The 11,808-nt window shown below is 36.3% G+C and overlaps 1 protein-coding gene across 2 annotated transcripts; it reads left to right on the top strand.

Annotated features, from left to right (window-relative positions):
- The first annotated feature begins 2,440 nt into the window (after positions 1–2,440).
- Positions 2,441–11,327, top strand: ZFAND1 (zinc finger AN1-type containing 1). 2 transcript variants are annotated; one of them, XM_070747983.1, is made up of 8 exons: positions 2,441–2,583; positions 4,097–4,139; positions 4,391–4,430; positions 7,130–7,257; positions 7,342–7,433; positions 9,517–9,638; positions 9,980–10,135; positions 10,218–11,327. In XM_070747983.1, the coding sequence occupies exons 1-8, from the start codon at positions 2,529–2,531 to the stop codon at positions 10,383–10,385; spliced, it is 804 nt and encodes a 267-aa protein (XP_070604084.1). In that variant the 5' UTR covers positions 2,441–2,528; the 3' UTR covers positions 10,386–11,327. The 2 variants fall into 2 exon arrangements, with proteins under 2 accessions (XP_070604084.1, XP_070604085.1); XM_070747984.1 differs by having other exon boundaries at positions 2,522–2,583; positions 4,391–7,022.
- The last annotated feature ends 481 nt before the right edge of the window (positions 11,328–11,808 follow it).

Here is an 11,808-nt window from a genome sequence, read left to right as displayed (position 1 = left end):
GTTTATTTTATTTTATTTATTTATTTTATTTTATTTTATTTTATTTTATTTTGATTGATTGGCTGGTTGACTGACTGACTGACTGCATTAATATGCCCCTCACTCCAAAAGGACTCTGAGCGGCTAACAGATATAAATATAAGTAAAAAACCAATAAAAAACATCACTAAAATCACATGTACTGTATTATAAAACCATACTTGCAACAATCAGTCTTAATTCTAGGCCTGCTGGAAAAGCCAGGTTTTAACAGCTTTCCGAAAAACCGGTAGGGAGGAGATAATGCGAATCTCTGGGGGCAGTTGATTCCATAGGGTCGGAGCGGCCACAGAGAAGGCTCTTCCCCGAGGTCCCGCCAACCGACATTATTTGGTGGACGGGATCTGGAGAAGGCCGACTTTGTGAGCCCTTACTGGTCGCAATGATGTATTTTATTTTATTTTTTATTTATTTGTTTGTTTGTTTGTTTGTTTGTTTGTCTGTCAAAACATGTATAGGATAATAGTAGTTTGCATAAACACAACATAAGTAAAAAGTAACCATAGAAGAGGACAAATAGGACAGTAGGGCAGGGACGGTAGGCTGCCTACCCTAAGTGCACATAAGTGGTGCACTTATATACACACCCCTTATTAACCTTGAATTGTTACTATTGGATCAATAGTAATGTATTTTTGTCCTAGGTGCAGGAAGTGTGTTATTCCAGAGTTTAGCAATACTGTACTGTACTTAGATAATTTGTATAGAGAGTTTGTTGTGTATATTGGAGGTGGTGACCCTTGAGTTGTATGCAATGAGATTTCATTTTAATGTATATCGATTAGTCTACATTTAATTTAATTTAATTTAATTGATTTATATGCCTCCCAATGCCTTAGGACTCAGGGCGGCTTACAACAATAAAATAATACAATAATACAGTAAGTCAGATATAAAACAGTAAAAAACAGTAAAACCACAAATTAAACTATACAATCATGCGCACATACCTACTAAACAAATCACAAAATTCAAAATGCCAATAGAGTTATTCTGAATCTAAATCTTTGCTTGTAATTCACAGAAATTATCCATTATTGTTGCATATTTACTCTGAACCCTTGAACATGGGTAAAAGTCCAACACACATTGTAACTAAGAGTAAACCTTGATTGCCATTGGAATAAAAGAGGTTAAAAGCATTCACATCAGTGAAAAGTTAAAGATTTATGATGGATATAACTTTCTTCACCAGTTGTCGGTAGTGTGGCAATATAGTCTCTGTAGATTCCACAAAGGTAGCCATGTTGAATCCCTTGTGCAAAAACTACTACAGCATACTTTAAACATTGTCTAATACATGGCAAGACTCTTCAAATTTATGTGTTTTAAAATGCAAGAAAATGTATAACATTTTATAAGAACTGTAGCAGTGGAGGATATTTTAAGAATTCAAACTGAATCATGTCAGATAGAGGACTCTCCAGCTTCTGTTTGAATAAATGCACAAAAGGGAACTCACAATTACCAAAGTATTTTTCTGCGCTCACAATTACTAAAGTTATTTTTGTCTCTCTAATACTCAACTGGAATGTTCCTATAAATTTAATCTATTATTCCATATTATGTGCTTTACAGTAATGAAAAACAGCTTCTGATGTATTTCAATTACATGATTACACTGCTTTAAAGTGCCACTTTAAGCAATTGGATCATAATGCAGTTCTTCAAAGCAGCAACATATGCTTAGGCTCTTTTAATGCAAAATAGAGAACTGAACAAAAAAAATTAACATTTTTTCAAAATTGTTTCCAAAAACTATATGGTTGTAAAAGGTATCCAGTTTTATATCACTTTCTAGTCCACTGATCATCTACTTTTGTACCTTTAAACTTATTTCAGTAACTTCTGTAAATCTTTTGAAAAATACTGTACAGTATATAGAGAATGTAATATTGTGTTGAGCTGAAAGTTGACTGGTACGTAATACTGTATAGTAGAATTCTTCCCACTTTTTACAAACTACAAGGCAGTCTTGTCAAAGGCTTTGTTGATTCCTTTGCTGATTAACTTGTGATTAACCACAACCCCAAATTCTCATGCTATAAACAAGCCAGTTACTGGATTATTAAAAGTAACTGCATTAGCATTTTTTCTAAACGATTCTGAATGTCTATTAAATTTTATTTTTTTAGCTCACACAATAGAAAATATCCGCACGGCAATGGATTCTTGTGGCATCACAAAGTTCATTTCTTAATTTGTCAGAAGGAGAGACTTTTAAGAAACTTAAACTGAAGTCTAGAACGGGAAGCCGAAAAATTTCCAGAAGGAAACACAAACTAAGTTAGCTGTTGTTGCTGGGATAATTACATGGATTATTCATGAGTCATCGCACAAGCTCCACCTCCTCCGTGACGTCAGGGACCATCCCGCCTCCCTATTAGGTTTCAAGCAATGGGTAAGGGGAAAAGAAAAAGGGATGGAATAAAGTCCTCTCAAGCATCTTCCGAAGAAGTTGTCGGAGCGCGCATGCGCTGTTGGGAAACATGGCGGAATTGGAGATCGGGAAGCATTGCGGGGTTGAAGAGTGTAAACAGCTCGGTAAGGGCGTTTTGGTGGGAGGTTCAGGTCAGGAGAATCTGTAGAGGACAAACAATGGTCGGCCGGGAAACAGCTTGGGGTGGGAGTCGGACTCACCTAAGTATTTCCAGGGGTCGCAACTTTTACCGCGAAACATTTGTGCCTCTGAATTGGCTGGCTGTCACCGTGGGAATTTCAGCGTCGTACAATTCCCACGTTTGGCTTGCTGCTTCTGCCTTTCTCACGAGAGATATTCGAGCGCAAACCCGGGTGCTGGCAAGAGCGGGCGATCGAAAAGACGAGGGGTCATTCTATGAATCTGCCCGACTGCTTGCTGGTTAGATGTAGCTGAAGGATGTTTGTGGTTATGACTAATGAAAAGCAATTTTAAAAAACCCTTACATGAGTAAACCTCCCATCTTTTATATTTAATGTTTTAAACAGTCCTTAAGAACAAAGAATTGATTTTTGTGTGTAATTTTTGTGCGTAAAAGATATGTGTGTAAAACCTAGAATTAAGGTACAAAGTGGAATCTGCCTATCTTTAGTAGTTCCAAAGGAGGCCTTTTTAGAAGAGATGTGCTCCCCAGGCTACCATTAAAATGTCACTTTGCTTCCATCTTTAGCTTAATATAGGAGATATGAAAAATCTTTATTTTTCTACTAACTATTGCTAATTGTAACTCTGATCTACTGAAAATCATCCCAGTCATTCAAAAACAAAGCACTTGTGGGCCAGAGGTTTTATGAAAATTGGACAAGGAAAGAATAATTTTATTCACACTTATATATTTGACATTGTAATCCTGCCTTTCTGCAAAATGTTCCAAACTTAGTTTACATTTATCATAATGTATTGTTCTTTACTGTTATTTGTTAGTGTTCTTATTTGTTTAGTGTTATTTTGTATCAATATGCATTTTTATATTATTGAAATTTCTCTTGGTGTCTTATTAAATGCATAACCCACATGTTCAATAAATTTATACAATGTTCCTCACAATAACTACAACCCTGTGAGAACTTAACACAGGAACTATATAGCTATTGAAAAATTATATTCTTGTAACTGTGAAAATATAAAATTTGGAAACAAAAAGAGAAATTTTCTTACCATGACACTTATTAAACCATGCAAGGTGGAAACATCAATTACCTTTTTTTAAAGTTTGAAAGACAAAATCACAGTCCACTGCTATTAAATTAGTAGGTTGTATTTCTATAACAATAGTATACATGCAACTGTGTACTGTATTCTATGAGATTTTTTTTCAATTTTATTACTGAAATATTTTCAACCTGATTTACAACACTGTTCAGAATTTATGACTGAAACCTCTTTAAATCCAATAAATTAAAAACTGTGCTTAAGAATACTTGGTTAATTCTGCAGTTTGGCCTCAGGTTTATTCCATTTAGCATACAAATTGGCCAGTAATGTGTTCATATGGAATAGATCTTCCAACTTACCTTTTATCAGTATAATTATACCTATCAAAGTATGGATATAATGACAATATTTCTTTCATATTAGATTTCCTCCCTTTTATCTGTGATGGCTGCTCAGGAGTTTTCTGGTAATTATATTATTAATTATTAAGGCCTAGTCTATAAATTTAGACTATTTTTAAATATTTGGAACAGGATTATAAAGAAGGATAGAGAAAATAATATAGAAATGAGAAAGAAAAAGAACAAATTTTAAGTAGTAAATATTACATGACACTGTTTCAATTTAAACTGAATTTTAGACTAAGTCACTCTTTTTCATAAAATCCTATATTATACATATTAATGGCTTTTTTTGTTTCTGTAAAACTTTGTTAAGCATTCAACACAGAAGTCTGTCTGCTCATGGTTGTTCTGGGGTAAGCTAATTCATAATTAATTTGTTCATGTTACATTTATGAACATTTTACCTAATAAGATAAATTTATTCTTTGGAATATTTTTGCAAATAAAACTTTCTTATCCAGGTTGTCATTGCCAAATTATGTCTGCAAAAAAGCTCTCTTTTAGATTATATAATTTAGAAGGACTGACCAAGTTATTGTGAATTAGACTGATTGTGAACACTGTTTGCAATGAAAGGGAAAAAAATTCTTTCATTCCAGTAGTTGAAAACAGTTTTCAGCTAAGCCTCAAAATATTGAGTGGTGCGATCATTAGAGTGCAGTACTGCAGTCTACTTCTGCTGCCTGCCAGCTGCCTGAAATTTGGCAGTTCAAATCACAGAAGTCTCAAGGTTAACTCAGCCATCCATCCAACTGAGGTGGGTAAAATGAAGACTCAAATTGTTGAGGGCAATATGCTGACTGTAAACTGCTTGGGGCTATAAAGCAGTGTAAATCAATATATAAAATCTAAGTTCTGTCTGTCTGTCTGTCTGTCTGTCTGTCTATCTATCTATCTATCTATCTATCTATCTATCTATCTATCTATCTATTTATTAGATTTGTATGCCGCCCCTCTCCATAGACTCGGGGCGGCTCACAACAACAATAAAACAATGTACAACAAATCTAATAATTTAAAAAACACTAAAAAACCCATTATTAAAAGCAAACATACACACAACCATACCATGCATAAACTGTATAGGCCTGAGGGAGATGTCTCAATTCCCCCATGCCTGATGCCAGAGATGGGTTTTAAGGAGTTTGCGAAAGGCAAGGAGGGTGGGGGCAGTTCTAATCTCCTGGGGGAGCTGGTTCCAGAAGGTCAGGGCCGCCACAGAGAAGGCTCTTCCCCTGGGTCCTGCCAAACGACATTGTTTAGCCGACAGGACCCGGAGAAGGCCAACTCTGTGGGACCTAACCGGTTGCTGGGATTCGTGCGGCAGAAGGCGGTCCCGGAGATATTCTGGTCCGATGCCATGAAGGACTTTATAGGTCACAACCAACACTTTGAATTGTGACCGGAAACTTATCGGCAACCAATGCAGACTGCGGAGTGTTGGTGTAAAATGGGCATACCTAGGGAAGCCCATGATTGCTCTCGCAGCTGCATTCTGCACGATCTGAAGTTTCCGAACACTTTTCAAAGGTAGCTCCATGTAGAGAGCGTTACAGTAGTGGAGCCTCGAGGTGATGAGGGCATGAGTGACTGTCAGCAGTGAGTCCCTGTCCTGATAGGGCCGCAACTAGTGCACCAGGCGAACCTGGGCAAACGTCCCCCGCACCACAACTGAAAGATGGTTCTTTAATGTGAGCTGTGGATCGAGGAGGACGCCCAAGTTGCGCACCCTCTCTGAGGGGGTCAATAATTCCCCCCCCCCCCGGGTTATGGACGGACAGATGGAATTGTCCCTGGGAGGCAGAACCCACAGCCACTCCGTCTTATCCAGGTTAGTTTGAGTCTATTACTATTTTTCTGATGCTCTGTGGGTATTCCTATCTTTGGGGAAGAGCAGATAGGTTGGAGGTAAACTATTAGCTGGCTTCTTTTATTATTATTTATACTTTCCTGTTGACCAGTTGAGGAAGTTCTAGCTAGCAATTTGGATAGATAGAACACCATAGAAAGACAAATCGTCAGAGTTAGGGAACTGCTCCAAACAGTAGGGTAAAACCAAAGGCTTCAGGTAAATAGTAGCAGGATTTATATCAATCCATAGTGTTTTATAGCACCTCTGCGTGGTTTGCGGAGTCAGCATATTGCCCCCAACAGTCTTGGTCCTCATTTTACTGACCTTGGTAGGATTGAAGGATGAGTCAATATTGAACCCTGTCAGGATCTAACTTCAGGCTGTGGCAGAGTGTGCTTGCAGTATTGTGCAACCACTGTGCTACCAGGATTTACAAAAGATGGTTTGCAAGAGATCTGTTTTTGCTATGTAGTCTAGTTATGACTTGTGTCTAATCTGCAAAGAGCTGTTATATCAAGATGTACTCTAGGTTGTAGAATAATATGCAAATTATTTTGTTGGCTCTTATATATCCAGAAGGAGAAATTTAAGCAAAGGATTAACTGCTATAGTTTGGCATTACAGTGTTCCCTCGATTTTCGCGGGTTCGAACTTCGTGAATAGCCTATACCACGGTTTTTAAAAAAATATTAATTAAAAATACTTCGCGGGTTTTTTTTCTATACCACGGTTTTTCCCGCCCATCATACGTCATCACCAAAGTAATAATTTTTGCAAATAAATAACAAAAAAAATAATTATTGTTAATAAATAATTATGTTTATAAATATCAGGATCACTAAGTGTCTTATTCAATGGTGAGTACCAGTAATAATGGTGAGTAAATTATAGTTAAGGGAATGGGAAATGGTAATTTAGGGGTTTAAAGTGTTAAGGGAAGGCTTGTGATACTGTCCATAGCCAAAAATGGTGTATTTACTTCCTCATCTCTACTTCGCGGAAATTCGACTTTCACTGGCGGTCTCGGAACGCATCCCCCGCGAAAATCGAGGAACGCTGTATACCTCAATTTGAACTAGCTACTTCCTCTCAGGTAGTTTAAATAGTGTACATTTAGTTCAAACTATGAACTTTAATAATTTAATATAAAATTTGATTTTTGAAATAAGATTTTTAATTATATTTTTTAAATTCACTTAGGCAAATCTAAAAAACAAAAATATGAAATTGGATTGTCACAAATCATTTCCATGCATGTATAAAGATTGTGATGGAAGAGAACTCGTACCCGTCTTATGTGCTTACTGTGAAAAACAATTTTGTTTAAGGTGAGCAAAGGCAATGATTTAACAAATCTTATCCTATTGTTCTGTAAAGTACCTAGTGAATATTTGACAGTCTATTATTTCCAGGCACCGTCATCAGTCAGACCATGAGTGTGAGAAACTGGAAATCCCTCAAGCTCGTATGACTGTCACTCGGCAACTGATTAAAGATATTGTAGGTAAGTGCAGAAGGATTTTTAAAAAAATATTGTTTCCTTTAATAGAGTGTTCAGAACTCCATGTTAGAATAGAACACATATCTGGTGATCCATGCCCTTTAGCTGAATAAATCCTGTTTCAAAAGAATTGCAGAGATTAAGCCGCACTCTGTAAGCTCGGTTGATTATAATGAGAATTTGAAGTCTTTCTTCTGAACTGAATGGTATACTGTAACAAAAGACTACTCCATACTTCATATTCCAGTTCTTACTTTTTTCAAAGTATACCCAGAGTTATAATCCCATATAGTACTGTATTTTTTGGAGTATAAGACGCATTGGAGTATAAGACATACCTTAGTTTGGGGGGAGGAAAATAGGAGGAAAATAATCTACCTATCAGGTATTCACCTGTTTAGTGTCCTTAATCTGTTCAGCTTCAGCACATTATTTTACGTTGTGGTTGGTTCTAGCCCAGCTCCTGCCCCAGGGAATGGGGAGGTGGATGCAGGGGAAAATTCAACATGTCACAGGCCTGTGTTATTGCCGACACAATCAGATCAGAGTTTAGTTTCCTTGGACGAAGAAGAAGGTGGGAGTGACTCGGCAGAGGAGGGCTTGGCACACAGCCAAGGTAGTCAATCTTCCTTATCTTCTGTAGCTTCAGATGATGACATTTTAGACCCAGGCAAGCACAGAATTATGCGTAGAAAAGACCAAGTAAGAACATATTACAGGAAATAAGGGAGGCCACCTGTGTTTGGGTGGGACTCCAGTAATTAGGGCTGCTGCTATAAATAGCAGTATGTGGGTTTGGCCATTGTGGAAGAATATCTGTTGCAGTTTCGTCAGGAATCTTGTGTGCTGGACTTTGTTGTTTTTTCACGCCTTTGAAACCAAGGCAGAGCAGCGTGTATGTGTGTCTCCCTTCGTTGGAAGAAGAAGGGGTGTGAAGTTTCTCCACAGCTGCTGGCTAAGTACTTAATGACTGCTTAAGGGAAACTGTACAGACTATCTGGTGGTTTTGGTAAGAGTGCTCTTTGCAATACAAAAAGAGTGCTTAGTTTATTTTGAATTTTGTGATAAAGGACATTGTTTTGAATTTTCAAACGTGTGCGTGTCTGAAATTTGTATCCTTGAATTTTCGGGAGGCCCGACAGAACAATTTTATCCACTGGTTAGGGCTGAAAACCAGGAAGATCATTAGCATTTAATTAGGGCTGGGGGGGAAAAGCTTCGAAAAGCTACATTCCAAGTATAAGACGCACCCTCTTTTCAGCCTCTCTTAAGGAGGAAAAAGGTGTGTCTTATCCTCCGAAAAATACAGTACTGTATTTGCAATATAAATAACTTAAAAAACTAAAAAATGAAAAGAAACACATGGATTGTTGAGCCTGGCATGCAGCAAGACAATTCACCTCTGGACATTTGGGTGTCAATGTACACCATGCCCCCTATGTTTGTTACATATTGAAATCTGCAAGAATAGATTGTAGTATAATTAATTCAGAGCCTTTTTTCAATAATGATACTGCTGTTCTACAGTATTTTATATTAAAATAATAATAATAATTATTATTATTATTATTATTATTATCATTATTATTATTATTATTATTATTATTATTATTTATTAGATTTGTATGCCGCCCCTCTCCAAAGACTCAGGGCGGCTAACAACAATAAAGAAGACAATGTAACAAATCTAATATTAAAAATAATCTTAAAAACCCCAATTTAAGAGACCAATCATACAAACAAGCATACCATGTATAAATTCTATAAGCCTAGGGGGAAGGGAAAAAATTCAATTCCCCCATGCCTGACGACAGAGGTATACAGTATCATATAAGCTTCTTTTCTCATACTTGCAAGCTTCTTTTCTGATATTTAGGAATTCCTAAGCATCTCTTCCTTTAGATTTCATTGCTGTTACTTCTGTCACTCATGTTGAATATTAGCAACTGTCAGTATTTGAAGATCAGGGAAGAGACTGATCACACAAGTAGGGAGAGGCAGCACTTTTTTTCAGGATAACTTATGTTTAGCATTTATGGGGGGAAAGGGATAGGTAATTCAACCCAGTGAATGTCTATATTTTTAGATTCGAAAAAAGAAGTCACTGCAATTAAAAAATGCAGAGGAGCCAAGAACCCTGAAACAGCTGCGAAGATAGCCCTGATGAAACTAAAAATGCACGCATGTGGGGAGAAATCTGTACCGCAGGTAAATCATGCTTATTTCTGAATAACCGAAGTATCCCCTAATTTTTTTTCTAATCCCACAAACTTGTTTCAACGATGGTAAGGGGCAGCGTTGCTTATATGTAAGATGTAGTTTTGCTGAAGTAAAGGAGGAAGGTGGAATTTTTCTTAAAATTTATGCATTGGTGGAGAAAAGCAAAAGTTTATTATTTATTTATTTATTTATCAGATTTGTATGCCGCCCCTCTCCGCAGACTCGGAGACTTTATAGCTTTAAAAGTTCCTTTTAAAGCTATAAAGTAAATGAAATATGCAACTGGGAACTATTTTAACACTGCACCTTGTTTTTTTTTTCTCTTATAGACAGATAGAATCTATTTCCAAATATTTTTACCCAAAGGAAGCAAAAATAAAAATATACCCATGTACTTTTGCCGCAAATGGAGTATTGGCAAAGCGATAGATTCTGCAGCCCGCTTAGCAAGCCTTAAAAATGACAACAACAAAACCACAGCCAAGGTAAATCAATTGAAGCAATATTGTGGAAATTCCAAATATTTCGATTTAAAGATGATTAACTTTCTCCCCTCCCAATTTTCAGAAATTAAGACTTTGCCACACAGCATCTGGAGAAGCCCTGCCTTTGGATCACACAGTAGAATCGTGGATAAGCTCTAAAGAATCGCCACTTTATAATGGTGGAAATGTTATCCTGGAATATCTTGATAATGATGTTGAATTTGTAGCAGATGCAGATTCTTATCTATAGTAATTATGGAAAATATTACTTTTGTATTTATTGAACATGAGAAGACTTTGTTTTGCTAGCTCTATGGTACAAGAGTGTTTTTTCCTAAGAAACAGCAATTCAGTTTAAAAAGAAATCTGCATTTAATCAGTTGCTTCCTAAAGTGGGCCAATACATATGTCATACAAGTCATTCCATGTGCCGAAAATTGATTTCAGACTGACATCTTCTCAACTGAAAAGTCTACCAGTGGTACTTAATCTGTGCTGCTGCATTGTTACATGTGGGTTATTATAAACGTAGTATTCAGCAGGTAATTTTGTTATTTGCCTGCTGTTTTCTGAACCAGTTAAAATAAATGAATTTGAAATAAAATCCCATAATAGGGTGGGCTTATTAAACGTAATGGAATAAGATTATTTTATGTTACAACATTTGCCTATTTACTGTCTCTTGTAATGAATAATCCTGAAAAAGAGAGTTTAGCCACTGCTCAGAATTGTCTGAAAGGTGGTCTACTATATAAATGTTGTAAATAATTTTTTTTTTTTATCAAATGAAGAGACCAAAAAATTTCCAGCAAGAATGGAAATACCGTACATAGTAGTTTTGATTAAAAAGAGAACTTCAATAAGTATTGTTCATTCTACTCCTGTGATCCAACTAATGGAGAGTGACTCACATACACAATTTCCATAGTAGTGAGGGTTTTTTTAATTACAAAAGCAATTTATAGAAGTCACATTATTTAGTAACTGTTTCAGCCAAAAAAGTTTTAATTGCATAAATTCTTCAAATATATCTACTGAAGATTCTGCATTATGTAAAGTCAGTCAATCATAGATGCTCTTTTGGAATTTTTATATTTATTTTTAAAAGCATTCTGTATTTATGGTTTGCTTGCCTATTTAATTTTGATGTTAGCTGGATTTTGGATCAATTAAATGGTTCAAATATCAACAATACATTATGGTTATGTGTTACAATTGTATTAACAATTTAATCTTTTTCAACCCTGACTTTTATCAAAAATATTTGAAGTACAGTGATCCCCCGAGTTTCGCGATCCCGATCATTGCGAATCGCTATATCGCGATTTTTCAGCAAATGATACCATCTCGATCTTCTCGAAACGCTATATCGCGAATTTTTTTAAAAAAAATTACTTAAAAATACGTGCGCAGTTTTTCCCGCCCGAACTGACCAAACTGTTCTCACTGAGAGCTAGCAACTTGAGAGGGCAAAAAAACCAGGTTCAAATTGGACTTGAAAATCAGAAGTGACAGAAGTGTTCTCACTGAGAGCTAGCAACTTGAGAGGGCAAAAAAACCAGGTTCAAATTGGACTTGAAAATCAGAAGTGACAGAAGTGTTCTCACTGAGAGCTAGCAACTTGAGAGGGCAAAAAAACCAGGTTCAAATTGGACTTGAAAATCAGAAGTGTG

The sequence above is a fragment of the Erythrolamprus reginae genome, chromosome 3 (assembly GCF_031021105.1).
Source record: "Erythrolamprus reginae isolate rEryReg1 chromosome 3, rEryReg1.hap1, whole genome shotgun sequence".
NCBI classification, from domain to species: Eukaryota; Metazoa; Chordata; class Lepidosauria; order Squamata; family Dipsadidae; genus Erythrolamprus; species Erythrolamprus reginae.
The sequence above is the reverse complement of the archived record's forward strand: the minus strand, read 5'-3'. Positions and strand labels throughout refer to the sequence as shown.